Source organism: Papaver somniferum, chromosome 1 (genome assembly GCF_003573695.1).
Source record: "Papaver somniferum cultivar HN1 chromosome 1, ASM357369v1, whole genome shotgun sequence".
NCBI classification, from domain to species: domain Eukaryota; kingdom Viridiplantae; phylum Streptophyta; class Magnoliopsida; order Ranunculales; family Papaveraceae; genus Papaver; species Papaver somniferum.
Window position 1 is genome coordinate 198,020,855 of NC_039358.1, and position 22,948 is coordinate 198,043,802.

The following is a 22,948-nucleotide window of genomic DNA, read 5'->3' on the forward strand; positions in this document are numbered from 1 at the left end:
ATGAAATTAGTAATATTTCTTCCTAAATTGTATATATTATGAATGTAATTTCTCAACAACTGAGAAATAACAAATTTATGTAAAAATAAGCATATATACTAATGAAACGATGAATATACAAAATATTCGGACAATTTTAGTAGATATTTATATTAAAATAGTTAATGACATGCATGTGATGTCACCAATGTGCCTGTCTAGTGGACGCACGCATCCAAGTGTCGGACAGTCTGACGTAGACATGTAGTCATTTTAGGCGCATCCGTGCTACCGAAGTACGCAACATCCCTGGATACCAAAAAGATTTTGGCTATTTCAAATAAATTCATGCACTGTAAAGAAGGCCAAAGACCTCAAATCATCTATGTAATGATACTGCTGCTTATTGCGATTACAGTGGTTGACAGAGTAAGATGCTTGCATAAATTTCTTTGCTATATATGATTCCAATGTTTCCTCCAATAAGAAATACAACAAGGGGGGAATCAGTCCTACCATCAACCGCAACATTGCTTTCAATAAAGTAGTGCAGTTTTGGCTCAATCAGCAGTTGTACTCCTTTTAGGTTTGCTTAATGAATTCACAGCTTATTCATTCGCGGCCTTGAATTTCAAGAGTGGAGAAACTATAAAATGAAAAGAAAGAGAATGGTCGGGAGAACTAGAAATTATCAGTGTAATTTCGAATGAGGAATTACTAGCATATCCCAATCACATCTAATGGTGATTCTGACCAATATATATGTTTGAATAGCCGTACCACCTATCATCCCACTCCATATTCCCTGCAAGTTTTCCCATTTAGTTAGAATGTTAGATCAGTATATATAGTATTTTGAAGAAGAAAAATATATTATATTCTTAACAAAGAAATCGAGGTCTTGTAATAACATTCGCTGGTGTAGTTATTGAGCAAGTACACATACTCGAACACCAAGATGGAAAACCAACCCAAGGACAACTCCAAGTGGAAGACCGATGATATATCAGCAGCGGACATTAATGTAAATGTTGGTGCAAAATTAATTATCTTAACCATCTTCCAGATATGTGTAAGATGACTCAATCGCCGACGTTGCTTCAATTCTCCAGAAATTATAGATGAAAATTGAGAGGGATACCTACAAAGACACTCCGATGCTTAAGTCAGAGAGAGTTGTAGACAGATTTTTACAGGAGAAAAATAATTGCGATTGTATACTATTTGAGTTGGATTTTAGCATCTATTTATAGGCAGAAAACAAATTTAGATCTTATGATTTGTAGTTATCTCAAATAACCACTAAATTTAATTTTATCCCATAAAATTTGTAATTATCTTAAATAATAACCTGAATTTGAATTTGTACTTACTCCCCAGTATTTGTATATATCCTGGAAGATCCATGCTTATCTTCACAATCTTTGTGCACATTTTGAAAGATCCATGTCTATCTTCTCAAGATTTGTATTTATGTTAGAAGATTTATGTTTATATTCATAGATCTGTATATATATTAAAAGATACATGTTTATCTTCTCAAGAATTATAGTTATTCCAAACGATTGATATTTATCTCTTTTAAGATTTGTATTTATCTCACTACACCATATCTCCGGATTAGCAACAAAATTTTGCAACATCGCTTACGTAGTTGCGAATTCGCAACCGATTGCAACAGCTTTAAAATTCGCAACTTCTGGTTGTTGTTGCGAAATTTGCAACGGCTTCTAGCAGTTGCCAAATTTTGAGCCGTGTTGCAATTCGCAACGGCTGACCATACCACATGTGCTGCCCAACCGTGTGCAAGGTAACACCTGAATTGTAGGTGTGCGAACCAAACTTTTGCAAGGTAACACCATAAAACCCTAAATTCTATCATTCTATCTCATATTTTCTTTTTATACGAGAAATAGAAGCTCCCTCCTAGTCCTTCTCCTCCTCGGCCCCCTACTCACTCTTGTGATTTCTGACTATCTTCATTATCGCTGTTCAACTGTGCTTTTTCAATTATTCCTTTCTCTCTTTCTACATCCCCTAACAGAGGTAAGGCTAACCCCTATGGGCTAGATTGAACTGCTAGATTGACCAAAAAAATTTGCAAATCAAGAAAAAGGTTTGGGAAAAGAGTTAACACTACTTCTCTCTCCTAGTATTTGCTTGCAGTTCAACTAGCAGCGAGATTGAAACGCTGAATGATTCATCGCTCAAAAAGTGACATTTACGCTGAATGGTTCATCGCTGGGAGAATATTCCAAGGGATCCGAAACTTGACGATGAACCATACATCGCCAACATTTTCACTTTGTACAATTTTGAATTTGAAATAGCAGTTTTTTTTTTTTTTTTCATTAGATTTATCTGATTTGATTTCTTTGTTTTTGTGGTTGATGGTAAATAATTATAAAGGTGGAACTTGTTTTTGCATAGTTCGTATGAGGTTGTTAGATTTGACTCATGATTTTAGATTTATCTATGACTACTAATCTAGGGATTTGATAGATTTTTTACTGGTTTCTAGGGTTTGGGTAATAGTATAAACGCTAACTTTATTTATTGATTATGCTATTCAATTTTTATTTTTAAGGGGGTCGAGTTTTTGCCTCCGATTTCTAGCTTTTCTTTCAATTGAATCTGGTTGTGTTGGTATCTATTTTTGTTTCTTCTTGTTCTTGTTGTCATTCATTTTCTTTCCATTGAATCTGGTTGTGCTGGTATCTATTTTGGTTTCTTCTTGTACTTGTTGTCATTCGGGATTTTGAGTCTTGGGATTTTTTATGAGCTGAGAAAAGGGTCAGTTCAACTGAATTTGGTTGTCTTCGCATTGTAGATTTGAGCTTAGTAGCCAGGAGCGGGAACGAGGACGGAAGCGTAAATCGTAAAAATTTCAAAAAATGAAATTCGAGGAACGATTCAGGAACGTAAATTAGGTTTAGTTATTAGTAGTTTTTCCAAATTTATAAACAAGAAATAAGACATCATCATATAACATTTAGTAGAAAATCTCAATGAAGTACTACTTTCTTCTAGTTTCCTACAATATATCTCACATTTAGTACTTGTCTACCCAGTGAACTTGGGGTTGTAAGTGGCGTAGTGTGTAGACGTGCAGGGGAAGATGGAATACTCAATAGCCAAGAGTATCTCTTACCGTACAAACGTTAAAGACTAAAACTAACTTCTTGATAAAATAAAAACTAAAACTAGGTAGATAAGTAATGCAAACGTTACAGGCTTATATTTAGGCTAACCTAGAATATATAAGAAGATATATGATATAGTAGATAAAGATGTGAAGATATAAGAATATTCGGTTAGCAGGATATTTAGCCAGATATAATAGGTATTCTTCAATAAGATATTACAGTTGGAAATTGTGGGTATTAAACAGAAACGTTCCTCCGACGATAGGAGCGCGTTTCTTTCTTGTCAAGAGCGCGTTCCCATCACCATTTTCACTGAGGAACGCAAATTCGCGGTTCTGACTGAGATTCGTTATGTCTCTTCACGTTCCTGGCTACTAAGGATTTGAGTCTTAATGAGTATGTTAATCGGATTTGATGCTTGGGTTTTGTTTATTAGCTGAGAATAGGGTTAGTACTAACAGTATGGTAAGATGATGCGAAAATTTTGTACGAGAGTTGGGGTGATGTACATTTGTTGAATCAAAAGTTTAGAAGTCGTTTGTTGATATTCAATAATGATAGATCTATTGATACGTTACAGGCTTACAATATGTTGTTGTTTAATTACTTGCACTGATAGAGCTCTTTCGAAATGAATAATTAGTTGATGTATGCTCAGGTCCATGAGCCTATGATTTGAAGATTGAGAAGTTTCTTTCTCAATTTACATATGTACTGTAACTGAATTTATCTAGTTAGTGGAATGTTTTCTCAGTATAATGTATTTTTGTAAATCCGTTCCATGAGATGTGGATTGAATTTTTAGTAGTATAAAATTTTCTTGCTTTATCACTTTTTACTTGAAGATATCAACATTTTTTTCCAAGTTGAATATCTTTTGTATGATAGATTTTTCTCTTTTTTTGAAACAAGACGATTTTGGTCTGCACATATCAGGTTAATCTAATTTAGTTTTACATTATGTGATGTCTTAGGAAGTTAAGCTCATTACCTAATGAACTCTTGGGTTTCTTGTTGCAGCCTGATGGCCAATTTCCTAGTGACAAGACTGTTGGCAGATGAGACGATGCAACACCTTTTTCTGTAAAACTGGTTGATAGACGCAGTTATGTGTCTAATATAGCCCAATTGTATATATTGTTAGTACCCATTTTTGTACTTATGATGGTATTTTATTTATTTGTAGGTGTTTTTGGAAAAATAAGGTTTTGCAGCGAAAGTGACTGAATATGTGGCATTTGGACCTCTGTAAACAGTGAACCGGAAGTACCCCGAAAGTATGCCGGAAGCGCCCCATAAATGCACCGGAAACGTCCCAGAAATGTCCCGGAGGAACCCAGAAAAATTACTATTTCCCCCAAAAAAAAAGGATGTTTCCACCCCAGTTGCTAAAGGGACACCCAACAGTGGTTAGGGGGACACCCTTTCTTCACGATTCAAAAAATGGCGGGAAAATCTTATGCCATGCACACTTCACTGGCAGTTTAGGGTTCGATCTTGTGTGGGCTTTGAGCGAGATTCAATCGCTGGAAATGATTGGGATGGACCTAATATAGCCTAACAGGCTTGGTACAATGAATTGGATCGAAAAACTTGGGCTGAACAATCCGTTAGAGAAGATCAAAGCTAAACAGGGACCGAAGCATCCTGGAAAGAATATATGTGGAAGATACTCGAGTAAAGAGGGAAGATATTGTACCTAGAAGGATATATATCGAATCCTAGAAGATAGAAATACCAAATATCTTCTATTAACGCATAATCAGAGTTTGAAAGGAAACAGAGGCGTGCAAAAGGAAACATGGAGAATAAAATCTCCGGTGACTTGCAGAGAAGAAAAGGGAGTTATTACAAAGATATTCTCGGGATTTACGTGTCCTGTTGTGTATATAAGGTGCTTGATTATCACTGTAGAGGGTGTCGAGAGTCTGGGGGGCTGAGGAGAGCCAGAGAAGAAGAAATTCGAGTTTTCCCAAACTCGGTTTCTACTGCTGCTGCTGATGATGAACATGAAGAACGGACCTGCAACAGCAGTCGTTTTTCTACAGTAATAACGACTCACACCTGTGGGTCGTACATCAGGCAGTCTTATTTTCCACAGCGTTTGCGACACAGCTGCAGCAGTCTTATTTTGTCACTGAGGGTCGTAGGTCTCTGGTTTTATTGTATTTCTCATATTCTCATAATTTGTAAACCATTTTTGAGCCATAATAAATTATTTTGAGAGCATTTTTACTATGATGAGCTAAATCCCTCGTAACCAAGGCAATGGAGGAATCTATTCACGCAACATAAATGGGTAACTATTTCATTTAATTATATAATTCACCTAATCGCTGCTTTTGCAGAGTTTTAAATTATTTGAATGATTGTCTTAATTATTTGTTATTCAGTTTGATAGGTTATGCTTGGTTTAATCTCTTGATAATCTATGCTTAAGGTTTACAAATAATGTTTGAGAATCTGTATGATTGATAGTGAATTAAAGATAAAAGATGACTTAAGAATTGAATAGAGTTTTGAAATATTTATCATTCAATTTTGCATAATAGTAGAATCTAATGTCTTGGTTACCTCTCGTCCACTTTGTTAATATTTTTGTATATAATTTTATTAAATCTTTAAATTTAATTTTCACAAGTCCGAGAGTTTGAACCTCATTACTATAATCCATGAAAAATCATTAATCACTGGTGCTGGAACCCACTGTCGTTGACGAAGTAAGGACTGGAACATCTACATTTTTGTCTTCATAAACTCAGTAAGTTTTGATTTCCTAGTATTGGATATTTTTTTTTTCATTTGCTATTTAGTTCTCACAGAATCCCCCTGATTACTCTTGTTTGTTCTGATGAATGCTCCCCCACTTGGAAGCCGTGCTGCCGGTTTGTCTCAGTGCATTGTTTTTCTTTGGAAGTGGTTCTTTTTTTCTTCTATGAAATATCAATATGACATAATTTGTGTGTTTCTCGTGTTTAAGGGAAGTAGCTGCCAATCTCAGGTGGTGCTGGAATTAGAGTCTATCTTTTGATCAGGGTACCATTCGTTATTTCACTTATTTTTGTTTTTCCTTGAGCCAACTTTGTATTTAACAGTTGGTACTCTTAATAATATTGACGCTGGCGATTAACAATGATAACTTTCCTGTTACGACAGAGAACCAAAATCTTGCTGCAAAGATCTGCACGTCAGGCACCTTGGTCTTATCCCTAGTTAGATGCATTTGGTGAAGAGGTGAGTATTTGTGTTTGTGATGAAAACGCGTTATTTTATCGTGCTAGAAAAGTGGAATAACTTGCTATCTATCACATTTCGATATAATATCAAAATATATAAATTTCATTTATGATAGTACCCCTTTCAAAAGAAAAATATTGTGATGTAATTTCTACATTATATAAGTCTACGTAGTAGCACTAGATGCGACTCCACTTCGTTATCTAGGGATTAGGGCCGTTTCTGAGATTTTTTTGTCCTGAATTTTTTTTTTCTATGCCCCCAAAATTTTTTTATTTTTTTCTGCCATGACTAATAATAAAAGATAAGTAAGTTTTATAGGTGTGTAGAGCATTGTAGGACAAGTATATCTCTAAAATATTAGGTTTAAATATGCTATCGTCTAATTTTTGTAAGAAAAATATCTCCTAAAATGTGAGGTAGTGAGAATTTGATAGTGTGAAAGGATCCTCCTCGTGTTAGAATTACAAAAAAATGGAGAAATGAAAAGGAACTATAGGTTACGTTTTTCAATCAATAATTTAAGACTCAAAGAACACAAGAGATTTGGGTGGTTATTTAGAGCACCTTTCTTTTAGGCTCCAAAAGCCAAAGGTAAAAAAACGTTGGTGGAAAGAAAATAACGAGTTTGTAGAATATTCAAAATAAATCCCCAACTTTTTATGTTTATTAAATATTTGTCCTAAATATTTACGTAGTATAATCAATAAGTCCCTTCTAGAATTTTATTTTTAAGTAAGAATGATTTTTTGAGGGGACCATGGTTATATTAGGCCACCTTCCCTATAGTGATAAGGGGTGTCCTAAAACATTGAAATGACTAACCTACCCTTAACCTAATTTAATTTAAAACCAACCTAATAACCACTTATATATATAACCACCACCTCCTCCCACCACCGTCCACCACCGCCGATTACCACCACCACCAACTCCGATTATCACCACCACCAACCACCGATTACCACCACCACCACCACCGCCCAACACCGCCGATTACCACCACCACCACCTCCGATTACCACCACCACCTCCTCCCACCACCACCACCACCGCCTATTTAAGAAATGTAACAACATCAATGCAATCACAATTAAGTTCGGTTACATAATAATTTTATCGAGTATAAAAGACGCCAGCCGCTACCTGATTCTGCCATGGGACCACTCCAGAGGTATTTTTCAACAAACCCTTCGCTTTAATTTGATTTTGATTGCTTCAATCGAATAGAAATCATAAAAATAGGGTTTTAATAGGAGTTACAGAGCCATGTTCGGTTATGTCGATTTTCCAAAAAACCCTAGTTTACTAACCGAACTTCTTGAAAATGAAGAACACGAAGAACAGTTCGGTTCTATTGGATTTAAAACTAAGTCACCGAACTCTCTGTTCGGTTGTTTCGCAAGAAATTTAAAATTACAAAGTAACTGAACTCCACCCTTAGAACCGAAAAAATAAAAAAAATCCAGTCTAACCGAACTGTGTTGTTGTGGCCACTATGTTGAGTTCCAAAATAACCAAACTTAGCCAATAGAGTTCGGTTTGTTCGCAAAAAATTTTAAAACTACAAAATAACCGAACTTAGCCAATAGATGTTGGAACTTCACATTTTTTTGTTTTTTAAGTTCGGTAACTTCACAATTTTATCGTAGAAACCGAACTCAGAGTTCGGTTGGTTAGCTGTTCGGTTCAAGTTTGCGAAAGAACCGAACTTTGTAAACTTATATACTCTTATATTATGTAAAGTTCGGTTATATCAAAAGTGCATGCAGTTTGCGAACCAACCGAACTTTGGACACCAAAGTTCGGTTAGTTGAGAACCAACCGAACATAACGCTGTAACTCCTAGAAATTATTAGAGAGTTCAGTAACTTGCGTGTTTGGAACAAGTAACCGAACTACACTTTCAGATGAGTTCGGTTACTTGTTCATCTCACGGAACAACCTAACTACAACTTCAGATGAGTTCGGTTACTTGTTCTTCATATAAAGTAACCGAACTGTTCTAAATCCAGTTCAAATCCGGATCATTTTGAAGATTAACAAATATTCTAGGAGAGGATGGAGATAAAGAATCAGATGAGGTTTCATCATTTGAATACTCAAACTTAGTGAATTGGAAAAAAAAATTATTTTTCATGTTTTTCTCCTTCATCTTCTCTAACTCTACTCTCTCAATAATTCTACTCAACTAATAATAAATCCATCTTTTAATTTAATCTCACTAATTGTTTTTAACTAAATCATTCACTAATCATAAACTAAAATTAATTAAGAGGGTAGATTAGGTATTAAATAAATAACTAGATATGGGGTGACCTAAAATTACTTTTAATGCCTTTACCCAAAATAAAACCATGGTCCCCCAAAAAAATCATGGTCCCCAAAAAATCGTTCTTAAGTAAACCCACACTAAAACTGGGTTGTTGCTACCCCCTAGGCCTTGCTGCCCTAAAGTGGGCCTTTCCCTGATTACCCTATGGGGCCGGCCCTGTGGGGATTATACTCTGTACAAAAAGAAGTTTGGGGTTTATAAATAGCTCCATATATGTTTCTTAAGCTTTTGCTGCCATTACTGGCTAATTGCTTGTATATTCATCTCCTTGCTCATCAATATGAACGACCAACATTACAGGATATAGAAATGCATCGGGGGAAACCATTATTCTTGAATGAGGATTGCTATGCAACTTTGACCAATATGGTTTCTAGGGTTTGGGTAATGGTATAAACGCTAACTTTATTTATTGATTATGTTATTCAATTTTTATTTTTAAGGCGGTCGAGTTTTTGCCTCCGATTTCTAGCTTTTATTTCAATTGAATCTGGTTGTGTTGGTATCTATTTTTGTTTCTTCTTGTTCTTGTTGTCATTCATTTTCTTTCCATTGAATCTGGTTGTGCTGGTATCTATTTTGGTTTCTTCTTGTTCTTGTTGTCATTCGGGATTTTGAGTCTTGGGATTTTTTATGAGATGAGAAAAGGGTCAGTTCAACTGAATTTGGTTGTCTTCGCATTGTAGATTTGAGCTTAGTAGCCAAGAGCGGGAACAAGGACGGGAGCGGGAACGAGGACGGAAACGTCAATCGTAAAAATTTCAAAAAATGAAATTCGAGGAACGATTCAGGAACGTAAATTAGGTTTAGTTATTAGTAGTTTTTCCAAATTTATAAACAAGAAATAAGACATCATCATATAACATTTAGTAGAAAATCCCAATAGTACTACTTTCTTCTAGTTTCCTACAATATATCTCACATTTAGTACTTGTCTACCCAGTGAACTTGGGGTTGTAAGTAGCGTAGTGTGTAGACGTGCAGGGGAAGATGGAATACTCAATAGCCAAGAGTATATCTTATCGTACAAACGTTAAAGACTAAAACTAACTTCTTGATAAAATAAAAAATAAAACTAGGTAGAAAGGTAATGCAAACGTTACAGGCTTATATTTAGGTTAACCTAGAATATATAGGAAGATATATGATATAGTAGATAAAGATGTGAAGATATAAGAATATTCAGTTAGCAGGATATATAGCTAGATATATTAGGTATTCTTCAATAAGATATTACAGTTGGAAATTGTGGGTATTAAAGAGAAACGTTCCTCCGACGATAGGAGCGCGTTTCTTTCTTGTCAAGAGCGCGTTCCCATCACCATTTTCACTGAGGAATGCAAATTCGCGGTTCTCACTGAGATTCGTTATGTCTCTTCACGTTCCTGGATACTAAGGTATTAACAATTTCAAAGCTCATTTCTTTTCTTTCTTGCATCTTCAATATAGTGTGCATTATGAACGAGATGACTTTCAAACCACTTATGATGTCTTCCATGTCTGATTCTGACCTTTCGATCTGTTTAAGTAACCTAAAGAATTAGATGTTTCAACTTACCTTCCATATCAAACAATAACTGTTGTCTTTCTTTTGAAGTTAGGATTTATGGTTATCTGGATTTTAGATGTGTCCATCCTGCGTTGGCCACTAGTCTTCGGTGTTGGGTGTTTATGGGTTGCATTCTTTCCAACATATGTCTCATGCATGCTAGCATAATTTCATTGAATGCTTTACTATCAGCTTTAGTCTATAATTTTGAACCCCTTGTGATTCACCAGTCATTTATCTTCATTGTTTTGTTTAATAATATCATCTTTGTATACAGGCTATACATTACGAGCTTCCTAACACTTGGGAGATCTTTGTTCATATGTTTGGTAGAACAGGACGTGCTGGAAAGATGGTGATAACGCAGCAGTATTAAGTAAGAACTCTTTTGATGCAGAACTGATAATGCAGTGGAGTGATTCTATTCATACTCATGTCATTCAGTGCTGGAAAGATGGTGATAATGCAGCAGTATTAAGTAAGTACTCTTTTGATGCAGAACCGATAATGCGGTGAAGTGATTCTATTCATACTCCTGTCGTTCATGCTCCCTGCTGACAAATATGTGTTTACTGAACTCATATGCTAGCTTAGTTTTAATCACCCCTGTCATTCTCTAGAATTTGAACTCATATCTGAAACTTCTATCTTTTGGTTGTTCGTATCATTCTTTAGAAACTTAAGAAATGTCGCCAGAAAGTTATCTATCTTTTCCCATTATAATTTAGAAAATGAACTTAATTGGGTATTGATTGTATGTTTCACCTGAAACTTTCCTGAACATCTGGCCTTAATATATTGTCAAATGGAAGAATTATTTGGTCAATGCGCACTCAATGTGAGATATCTCAGTTGTATTATTTGTACATTTTGTGTTTTGGCCTGAATATGGCCTGGAAATGTTGCAGGGAACTCTTGACTAGGTCAACTACCGGTTGACTTGATTTTTTTTTATTGCAAAAATTAGCAACGGCTAACAGCGGTTGCTAAATTTAGAACCACAATAACAAAATCCGGTCCGGCTAAGCATAGTCGTTCTAAGTTTTTATTGGTTCTAAATTTTGCGACATCTACACAACTATTGCGAACTTTCGGTTTCGCAACAACTTGTAGTTGTTGCAACAAGAATATAGCAACAACATAAGATTGCTAAACCTATCCGCAACAACTCGTTGCAAAGTCAAGGAAAATACAGTTGGATGAACCGAAAATCGTTGCGAAAATATTTCGCAATGGCTTAAGAGCTGTTGTAAAAGAAATTCAACGCCACATTTGCAACAACTGCCTGTTGTTGCAAGTCCCAGCTATTGCAAGTCCCTTTGCAACAACAGGTTGCTAATCCCCAAAAATGGCGTAGTGTCTTAAACTGGTTTCCATAATAAACCATTGACTCCAAAATAAGCCCAATTGGGCTTCCATGATAAGTCATAGCCGACTTTTTTAATAAAACACCGGGCTTCCTTAATAAGTCTAATAAGTCAGAATTGGTTTCTTTAATAACCCACCACCGGCTTCCCTTAATAAGTCTAGTTGAGCTTTCTCAATAAGCCTGAATTTGTATATTAATAAACCATCGAGATTCCTTAATAAGTCCGGTTGGGCTTCCTCAAGAAGTCGGAATAGGTTTCTTTAGTAAACCATTGGGATTTGTTAATAAGTCTAGTTGAGATTCTTTAATAAGCCAGTGTTGGTTTCTTAAACCAATTACTTATGACACTTGTACTCCCCGTGCGTGTTCATTTTATTAGGGTATGAACATAACCCCCTCTTAATCCTGAACTTGCTGATAGGTTAGAAATGTGACATTTTTCTTGTCTCCAAACATGAAAGATACCCGCAATCCTGCATAGTTAATTATGGGAAAGTAGCTCTCACTATCATGGCTATGTCGTGTGCTTGAGACTTAAACCGGAATTTCTGATGGCACCAAACTCGTTATACAGACTTTTTATGGTGGGTCCTTGGACCATACAATTTTCCTTGAGTGTACGAACAATGTATGAGAGCCCTTGTGTATACGAACATATATGTACGAAAATCTCTTGTCTACAGGTTGACTGTCTCTAGATTTTTGAGATACATTTTCTTTCTTCTCGCTCATTTCTTATTCTTGAAGTACTTTTATCTAAATACTTTGTTTATGTTTTTCTCTTTCTCAGAAAAACATTGCAAGTATTTCCTTAATAACTCCATGCAAAAAGTGTTCCCAATTCTAACTGTAACCGTGATTTATAACATAAAAATTGGCGAGGACTTAACTCCCTAGGCGTTGGTAGGTTCTTGAACCCTTGTCGTCCCCATTACTTGCAATGATATTGAAAAGGATTTCCCCTATTGTTAGACTTATGAAATACGTTGATTTTTCTTGCATGAGAGGAGGCACCAGGTACATCACTATTCCTTCCATGTGGATATGCTTTTTTTTTTATATTTTGTTTTGATGTTTTCTGTGGGAGTGACTTTGCAACAGGAAAAGTGTACCTGTTTTAAAGAATTATGTAACGCATGTTAACAGTTGTCGTTTCTGGAAAAAGATGTAACGTTTGATTAATTGTTGTTGTTTCAGGAAAGATCTAAAACACCTTCTATTACTGTATACACAACAGATTCTTCAACTATCTCGCAACGGTTTCTTCAACTCACGTAACGGTTTCTTCAACTCCTGTAACGGTTTTTTTTTAACAGACGCAATGGTTTCTTCAACCTTCACAACGGTTTTTTAACTTTCACAATGGCTTCTTCAACCCTAACTCTTTTTCTTTTTTTTTTTTTGCTGCTTGTGCCTGAAATCTTGTGTACCATTTGTTCCCACTTCTCATTGGAAAAACACGATTTTTTTACACGACTCCTTTAGAGATTTGTAATTATCTTAAACCGGTTTCCATAAAAACCATTAGGCCTCCACAATAAGCCCAATTGGGTTCCATAATAAGTCAAAGATGGTTTTTTTAATAAACAACGGGGTTTTTTTAATAAGTCTAATAATTCAGAATTGGTTTCTTTAATAAATCATCGGGCTTCTTTAATAAGTCTGGTTGGGCTTCCTCAATAAGCCAGAATTGGTTTCTTTAATAAATCACTGGGCTCCCTTAATAAGACCAGTTGGAATTCTTTAGTAAACCAATTAGTTACGCGACACTTGTGCTCCCCGTACGTGCATAATTTTATGAGTGTACGAACAATAAGCTACTGAGGTTTGCCTTTCCGAGCCAACAACTACCCATGTTAACGCGACGTAACAACGTTAACTAATATTAGCAACTTTATGCTGAATTTTTCCCGTAGAGGGAACATAGGATTGAACTTAAGTGTACCAAGAGAACATGTTGAATGTTATTGAGCAGAATGGTAATGGACAAGAAGACTGCAAGGTTATCGACCACTTTCAAGACAATGTCACCAGAGGTGAAAATGATTGCTAAGTTCTCTTGAAAAAACATTATCAAAAAATAGAATGAAAAAGTCCCTATTATCGATGATGTTACCGCTGAAACTTCCCAAGAAAATTTTGCATCTTTTCTATTCCCTGCTCCAAGCTCGTTCGCAACCCTTACTCTGATGCATAAGACATAAATTTAGAAGCATGAGACACAAATTAGCATAAGCTAATTCATCAGATTTAAAATGGTTAATTACCTAGTTGCAGCGCAGAAAGCAAGTGAAATCATCATCTCCCATTCATTTATGCTCATATTGTGAACCATTAATTTCAAATACCATATTTACATAACAAAATATGATTCCAGTAGGTTGACCTCAGATCCTAATCAGAAATAAGGTATATGAAGAATACACGCCAGACTGTAAGAGCCGAGACCGCTACTGTAGAAACCATCAAATTTAGCCACAACAAAATATTCAACAAGAAAAATCTTCAATTGTCGGATTAAAGAGTCATGGAGAGAGATACACTATACCTTAGCATGAAACCGGAAGTCATGTGGAGTTTGAAAACGCTTCCATAGAAAAATCATTCTAAGTTTCAGGGAAACCACCACTAACAGTATAAGAAAGCCATGCCAAAACTATAATCCACCATGAGACATTTAACATAACAGCAGCTCTAATAACACCAAAACCAAGTTTGTAAACAACTAACCAGGTATGGAAAATATGAAACATCCAAACTTCAGCACAGTCTTTAGGCTTTATAACCTTTGTCTCATATTTAGCATCCAGGGTTTGTTTAGGTAGAGTAGGGTATCCAAGCACCTAAAAACTCTGTTGTTTTAACTATCTCTACTGAAGTTAAATTACGAATCATTTCGAAGATTCTGGTTGGGGAAATATGAGATTGCCTTGGCCCAGATTGTTTTCGAGATGTCTCCCAACTGGCTTCCATTTAATGTGAAGTTTGATAATCCACCTGCTGGTAGGTTTCCTTCTCTACAGTTGTGTTGTATATCGCAGTGCGGAATTTATTGCATTCTCTGCCTAATTTAAGCAATCATTCCTGAAATATACCACAGAGGTTCCATGGATGATATATGGAGCACATTAGATTTTCAGAGTCCATTTCAAATAGGACTTTTGGTCATTGTCTTTCTGTTGTAATTCTGGTTGCTATTAGAGTGGCCAAAGTCTCGGCTGATAGTGTAGTGGTTATTCCCAACGGTTGTACTAGGGCCATCACAGTTCTGGCCTATGAATCCCTGCAAATGAAGCCTATTCCTTCCTATCTTGGGTGACCTCTAAGAGATCTGTCATTGTTGATTTTATCCAGTCTTTATCTAGAATAGACCAACTTACCGGTGTAGTTTTTGTAGATCGAATGTCGCTTGTTGGATTGCTGGTAGGTTATTTCCAGGGACTAATAGCGGGTTTTTTGACTTATCCCACTCAAATTATTTTTATTGACTTAAAACTTTCTTCAGAATGTCTTCGGGCGTTGTATAGATCTGTCTGAAAATGAGCTCATTTCTGGTTGTCCAGAACGACCAAAAAAGAAAACAAAACGTTGTAATGGAAGCTTTAGAGGCATTTTTCTGCAGGATCCAAGAATTGGTTGTTTAGGAATTTAGGGAAAATGGAGGGTTCTGGGTGGTGGTTTGTTCGGTTGAAAGGCTAGAGGGTAGGTTGTGCCAGGTAGAAACTGCAACAGTGAATGAGAATGTGGTAAGTTAATTCCAAATCAACATTGCAGCGGGGGCAAAGGTTGGAATTGGTGATATTGATGCGATAAAGGATAAAATAGGTCGGTAGACCTTCATTAATAGTTTTCCACAAAAAAGCTGAATTTTTGGTGGACACATTAATGTCCACAAAAACTTAATGGTTGGAAGGGGATTGAGGTGGGAATGATTATCCAATTGTGTTAAACATTTGTATCCAGTGGTGATGGTTTATTTTCCGTATTTTGAATGTAACCATATGATTCTATCTGAGGTGTTGTCCATGGGAAGGTGGATGTTTATGAAATATTGGAATGCTGCGGAAGGAAGGTTACTTAGCTGGTCGTATCTCCAGTTGCGAGTGATACGGTCAATGATATCAACGACTAATTAGATACGGTCGCAAATAGAAGGATCAAGATGGTCAAATTGTGGTATCCAGTTAGCTTGGATAGGGATCGCCGAACCATTTCCATTTTGATGAAAAATGAGTTGTTGGAAGAAGGGTACGAGGGAGGCCAGTTATATTCATTCCAGACTGGAGGTGAATTGGATGAGAGTGGTTTCTTGGGGATTGGTTGATGTTGGAGATATTTCTCATTATAAAGGCAGATACAAATGGAATAAGGTTGATCGTGTAAATTCCAATTTTTTTTTTATGAACTTAACATTATTCAAGGAGTATTTCTTTGGCCCAACAAGATTATGAGACCAAGAAAATGCATGTGGTGCAATTGCAAAGAAGGCAAAAGACCCACAAATCCTTTATGTAATGATGATGCTATTTATTACTATTACAATGATGTGTGATTCTAATAAAAATTAGAGATATGGGACCTCAATCAACTCCAACAATGCTTTCAATGAGGTGGTCCAGTTTGTCTCAATCAACAACAATATCGTTTTTATTATGGTTTTCCCGACGGATTTGACAATATATTCATCCGCAAACTTGCCTTTTGAGCCTGCATGTCCCAATCACATCTAATGGTAATTAAGATCAATATCAACGTTTGAATAGCGGTACCACCTATCATCCCACTCCAGATGCCCTGTAAGTTTCCGAATATATGTCATAAGAAGAAAAATGTAAATTCTAACCTAAAAAAAAGGGATATGTAATAACATTCCCTGGAGTAGTATGAGCAAGTATACCTACCCGAACACCAAGATGGAAACCCCATCCAAGAGCAGCTCCAAGTGGAAGACAGATGATATAATAACAGCTGATGTTAATGTAAGCTACCGAGGCTTGCCATCCTGAGCCAACTGCTACCCCTAATAAATCGACGTAACAACATTAACTAATATTACCAAATGTATGTTCAATTCGTTCCTAGAGGCGGCATCGAATTGAAGTGATACCTGAGAGAACAGGTTGAATGCTATTGAGGAGAATGGTAAAGGATAGGAGGAGTGCAAGGTTATCAACTGCTTGGAGAACGATGTCACTCGAGGTGAAAATGATTGCTAACTTCTCATGAAAAATCAGTATCATGGTGGAAAAAAAAATCCCTATTATCAAAGATGTTATTGCTGAAACTTTGGAAGCAAATTTTGCAGCTTTCCCATTCCCTGCTCCAAGCTCGTTTGAAACCCTATGAGCAGTACACATAGAGGTGTAAAAAGTGTCGACCCAGTAGAGCCCAGCCCACGGAATCACGTGTTTGGTGTGTTGTGTGCCGTGATGTACTGTGCCGGAGATTAAGAAATTAATGTCATTGTTGTGTCTTGTTAAAAGGCGTGTTATGATGTGTTATGATGTGCCAGAAAATAACCGTGATGCGTCGTGCTGTGTTGAGCCGAGCACATTTATTTTATGTTTTCCAATACAAATATTTTCCAAATATTTAGGTATTGTATGTGTTGTTAAGAAAATAAGTCAACATAACGATAATAAAATTTCAATAATTGGTTAGAACAAAGGCTCCTGTGAAATATACACAAAATTTGATTATTGTGCCATATGTTGTATAGTATTTTATACATATTATAACGTGCTTTCTTAACGTGTTGTGTTGTGCCATGCGACGTGCTTATCCGTGTCGCGTGTTGTGCAGAGCTACTGTGCTGATTAGTCTAGCAAAGCTCGTCCCATGAAACTAACGTGATGTGCCATCATGGGCTAAGTCACGTGCTGGCTGGGCTGGAATGTGCTTTACTTTTAGCGTGTTATGCTGGGCTATGCTCATGTTGGCACAGTCCAATTTACACCTCTAAATGCATGGCTAGCTAAAGCCAAAAGGCCCAAAATCGACTATGTATTGAACATAAATTTAGCTCTTTAGCATTTGATATTGTGGATGGTATAATGTAAATAAGCTAAGGGCTTCTCCATTGGCGGTTGTGTGTTTTCCTAGGTGGCAATATAAATAAGACATATTTATTCTGTTTTTTCCTTAAAGTTTAGGGAGGAAACATAGTTCTTCTCCAATGGTGTTGTTTGTGATTTTTTACGTATTAAATGTAAATTTTATTTTTTCGTAATTTTTAAATTTTATTAGAACTAAAAATGGGTATTTAATATATTGGAATTAATTTAGGTAAGCAAAAGCTTACTAGGATAGCTAGACATTGTCAAGGTGAATGTCTAGTTTTAGACATTCACCTAGACAATGTCTAACAAAATTTTTGAAGAAGTTGAGATTGGAGAAAAATTTTCACATTGATTTAAGAAGTTGGGATTGGAGAAAAATTTTGAAGGAAAATGAAGGTTTTCCCTATTTCCTACCCCTATATTTCCTAATTCCCATCCCCACTGAATCCTAGCCTCAATTATCCTAAGTACCATCCTAATAAATTCTTAAGAGCATCTCCAACAGAGGGTGCTAAAAATCCTATGTGGAGTTTTTATTTAGATCCTTATTTATGGGATCATATGTATGTGGCAAAAATAACAATGCTTTTCTCATGGACTATCTCCAACAGTGGGGATCTTATTTTCAGGCTTTGGTTTTCTGGATAATGATAAAATTGATTTCCTCTTTCCTATTAGTTCAGAAAAAAATATTTAAAAGTAAAATCTTAAAATATGATTAAAAAGATGACGTGGAGGTCATTCCCAAGGTCTTAATAAGATTTTGTCGAAGACCTTCCTATTTATTTTAACATCCTTCCTATTTAATAGGACCCATTGTTGGAGCTGAATTTAATATAAATGAGGATCTAACATCCCTTCTAAACATCTCTACTCTGCAAGAGATAAACCCTAAAGCGGATATTCAAATTTTCCCAAATTACATAAATGAAACTGAAAGTGATGATAGTCAAAACATTTCAAACAATGAGGAGAGAAAGGAAGCAAGGAAGAAGAAGCAAGGTCAGTGGAAAAGACATGCTCGATCGAGAAAAGAAATTGCTCTGCAGGAAAAAGAAGATGAAGAGGTAAAATCTGCAAGAAAGAAACGTAATTCTTCACCAATGGACATTGATCAGGTGAACCCTTCATCTAAAACTAAATTGTCGATGATCAATTTCGAAAATATGGGTGTGGTGGCTGCCCAAAATCAGTCACAAGCTCGATGTTAATCTACTCCTGGAATTGTCAAGGGTTAGGGAATCCCTCGACAATTCTCCATCTAAATTCCTTCCTGAAAGCATGTAACCCTAGGATTGCTTTCTTGTCTGAAACTAAACTAGATAACAATAAAGCTAGTAATCTAATTGCTAAGTTAAATTTTAGTCAGCACTATGTTGTTCCTTCTGTGGGTAGTAAAGGTGGTCTGATCCTTCTGTGGCATGATTCTGTTAAGATAAATAACATCAAGAGTAGCATCAACTTAATACATTGTCAAATCAGCCAGATTATGGCACCTACCTTGGGATTTATTATGTGTTTATGGCCCCCCAAACAGGAATGACAGAAACAGATTTTGGTCATCCTTCTCTGAATATATTGATAATCTATCTAATCCTTACTGCATCATGGGTGATCTCAATTCTATTAAGTCCATGAAGGAAAAGAGTGGTGGCAGATTCGACATAAACAATCACAACAAAGAATTCAACAGAATGATCCAAGATAAAGGTCTAATTGATATGGGGTATTGTGGACCTGCTTTCACTTGGACAAATAGTGTTGTAATGTCGACACCTATCTATGCCAGACTCGACAGAGTTCTATGCTCCTCTAACTGGTGGCTGAGTTTCCCTGAAGCGGCGATTTTCCATCTGCCAAGACTTGGCAGTGATCACTCTCCAATTTACCTCAACTTGCACAGGATATGTAAAAGAAGGAAACCAGGAAATAAATTCGAATATTTCTGGACGGATCATACAGAATTTCAAGACGAAGTTCACAAAGTTCGGGACAATACCTCTGGTAATACTTTGGAAAAGATCAAGGAGACTGGAAATAGTCTAACTGCTTGGGGTAAGAAAACCTTCGGAAATGTTATTAGAGCCGTAGAGGAAGCTAAAAAGGAACTCCTTGAGTTACAGAAGCTAGCTCACTCCAGAGACATTAGAAATGATGAAGACAACTTAAAGAAGAAAATAAAGGAGCTGATGGAAGTCGAAAGGAAATTCTGGCAGCAAAGAAACAAGAGCACATGGATTCCAAATGCGGACAGAAACACTCAAATTTTTCACATGTCTGTCAAGCATCGGAGACGGAAGAACTCTATTGAAGATCTACAGAACAACAACAACACCTGGGTGTCGGGCCATGACAACATTTCAAAGATGCTTATCCATCACTTCTCCAGCAACTTCAAAAAAGATCATCAAGACAATCTGGTAGCTGTCAACTTCAGTTCCGATCATAAGATTACTGATAATGAGAACAAAACTTTAAATGCAATTCCAACTCAAGACGAAGTGTGGAGAGTTCTTAAGAGTATGGGATCACTCAAATCCCCTGGAACTGACGGCATGCCTCCTATCTTCTACAAAAAAATGCTGGGACAAAGTTGGCAATGAGGTAACATCTCTTGTTAAACATTGCTTTGCCTCCTCTAAATTACCTAGTGGCCTGAATCATACAAACCTTGTGCTTATCCCCAAAGTTAAAAATCCGTCGAGACCCATTGAGTACATACCCATTGCCTTGTGTAATATCCTTTATAAGATAGTGGTCAAGATTATAGGTCAAAGACTTAAACCTATGCTAGATAATCTAGTTGATAAGGCTCAGTCGGCATTTGTGCCAGGTAGGTTAATTCTCGATAATATTTTAACTGCCAAGGAACTAATTCACTCTATGAATCAGTCCAACTCTGTCTTAGGTGCTTTTGCGCTCAAAATAGATACCAGCAAAGCCTATGACAGAGTTTCTTGGAGCTTCCTTGGTCAATGCCTTAGAGCGTACGGCATTGTTGGTGATACTTACAACCTTATTATGAACTGTGTAACCACGGCTATTTTTTCAATTATTGTAAATGGCTCACCGAAGGGGCACTTTTCTAGTGGGAAAGGGCTAAGACAGGGATGCCCTCTCTCACCTTACCTCTTTAGTCGTTGTGCTCGGGGCTTATCGTGGATGATAAGAAAAATGGAGACGAACTGCATCTACAACGGGTATAGAGTCAGTAGGTGGGCTCCATCTATTACCCACCTCATGTTCGCATACGAATTATTCTTCTTCGGTACTCTTGATAACAGAACAGTCCAAAGTCTAAAAGATATCCTATTCATCTATGCAAGATGGTATGGCCAGCAAGAAAATCTTGAGAAATCGTCGATCCATTTCAGCAAAGGTGTTAAACTCGAAAGAAGATACGGAGTTGCCACTAATATGGGAGTGAACCAAATGCAGAGTAATGACAATATCTGGGCTTCCAACTTCTAAAATCTGCTCACCAAGTAAAATCCTTTGACTTCCTTGATGAAAAATTTATTAGTAAACTTGTCGGATGGAAATGAATCCACCTCAACCATGCAGGGAGGACAGTGCTGATAAAACATGTGTTGAGTCTGATTCCACCATATTATATGGCCACTTCTTTACTTCCAAAGACTGTGATTTCGAAACTGGATAGAATTATCAGAAACTTTTGGTGGGGGCATAATCACAGCACCAGGAAGACTCATTTTATAAACTGGAACAAATTCCATGATGACAAGGAGTATGGAGGCTTAGGGATAAGATCTCTAACTCATCTTAACAGAGCTCAAATTGCCAAGCTAGTGTGGAGACTAATCCAAGATCAGCATAGTGATTGGAGCGCTATAATGAAAGGAAAGTACTTCAGGGAAAAATCATTCTGGGACGCTACTGCTAACTCAAGAATCTCCTCTACTTGGAGAGCAATTATCGATTGCAGAGATGACATAAAAGACAATTGTATTTGGAGTATTGGAAAATGTGAAAGCATCCATGTAACTAAGATCCATGGCTCAGAAACTCTCCAAATCGCAGGGCCCTATTGAAAGAGCATATTTCTCTGGAAAATATAAGTACAGTTTCAGATCTAATTCTGCAGAGACCAACCAAATGGAATGAAGAAGTGATTCGTCAGCTGTTTCAGGACGTTTTGGCTACTCAGATCCTAAATACTTACTTACCTGAAGCCGAGGAAGATGTAAAATATCAATTGCTCTGGACTCCCCATCCGAATGGTACGTTCTCGTGTAAATCATTCATAAAAACTCTCAAAGAGAATCAACCTAGTACTTCTAATGCTCATACTGATAACTTCCCGTGGAAAACTATGTGGAACATAAAAGACCTATCTCCCAAAATTCTTACGTTCATTTGGAGAGTTATTCATGAGGGGTTGGATATTTTTAAGAACCTCGGGAAGCATATTAAGGGTATCAATCAAGATTGCAGGTTGTGTTGTACTGCCACTGAAGATCTGGAACATTTATTCTTTCACTGCCCAGTGGCTGCTACCACTTTCTTTGGATCCCCACTAGGTTGCAGAACCGAAATATATCGTCACATGAGTTGTAAACAAATCATTGCAGGGTGGCTTATGGAGAAAGGGAACTATGAAGTTTTCATAATGGGAAGTTGTGTGTTGTGGGCTTTATGGAAAAACAGAAACGATAAAGTTTGCAGTGGCAAAAACAACTACATTCAGAGTATAATTAAAGAAGCTGTCTTCTGTTCTCACTACTCCATTCCAGTACTGTCAGAGGAAGAGCTGAAGGTTATTACCCTTACCGGGAAAACTGCTGATAAGTGGAGGCCAGCTAAAGATAATTGGATCAAACTAAATGTGGATGCCGCGTATGATGATCACAAGGCTGGTTGGGCTGTTGTGGCTAGAGACTCAGTTGTTAACTTTAAAGGTTGTGGAACAAACTCGCATCTTGTGTTGAGTCCTGCCGAAGCTGAAACTAGGGTTGTCCTGCTGGCAACTGAGTTTGCAGAGATTGCCAAGTTGCAGAGGGTGATAATTGAGAGTGATGCTGAAATAGTGATCAAGATTTTGACGGGAGAAAATACTCATATCCCCTGGAGATTACACGAGCTAATTTTTCAGATCAGAGCCAAGACCAGAAAACTGTATGCGGTTAAATTCGTCTTCAACAAAAGAGATGGGAATATCGTTGCCCATACTCTAGCTAAGTATGCTTTAAACCATCAATCTAATCTAATATGTGGTGGTTCTCTTCCAACCCCCTCTTATATCTCGACTTGTCT

The 22,948-nt window shown here is 36.8% G+C and overlaps 2 protein-coding genes across 2 annotated transcripts; one reads left to right on the forward strand and one right to left on the reverse strand.

The window, feature by feature from the left end:
- Positions 1-16,265: 16,265 nt before the first annotated feature.
- On the reverse strand, positions 16,266-16,972 carry LOC113357240 (protein DETOXIFICATION 26-like). The gene is made up of 3 exons (XM_026600588.1): positions 16,723-16,972; positions 16,517-16,635; positions 16,266-16,409 (listed from the first exon to the last, which is right to left on the reverse strand). Exons 1-3 carry the CDS (start codon positions 16,970-16,972, stop codon positions 16,266-16,268), a joined length of 513 nt encoding a protein of 170 aa, XP_026456373.1.
- Positions 16,973-19,281: 2,309 nt separating this feature from the next.
- On the forward strand, positions 19,282-20,277 carry LOC113357247. Its single transcript, XM_026600602.1, has one exon. It carries the CDS (start codon positions 19,282-19,284, stop codon positions 20,275-20,277), a length of 996 nt encoding a protein of 331 aa, XP_026456387.1.
- The last annotated feature ends 2,671 nt before the right edge of the window (positions 20,278-22,948 follow it).

Excerpts from the sequence above, each read along its gene's own strand:
- LOC113357240 (XM_026600588.1), bottom strand. The coding sequence starts at position 16,972 with ATGTGTACTGCTCATAGGGTTTCAAACGAGCTTGGAGCAGGGAATGGG. Across the intron at positions 16,636-16,722 it reads CATTCAACCTGTTCTCTCAG|GGGTAGCAGTTGGCTCAGGA; the intron begins GTATCACTTCAA and ends TCGATTTATTAG. Across the intron at positions 16,410-16,516 it reads GTTTCCATCTTGGTGTTCGG|GGCATCTGGAGTGGGATGAT; the intron begins GTAGGTATACTT and ends GGAAACTTACAG.
- LOC113357247 (XM_026600602.1), top strand. The coding sequence starts at position 19,282 with ATGGGTGATCTCAATTCTATTAAGTCCATGAAGGAAAAGAGTGGTGGC.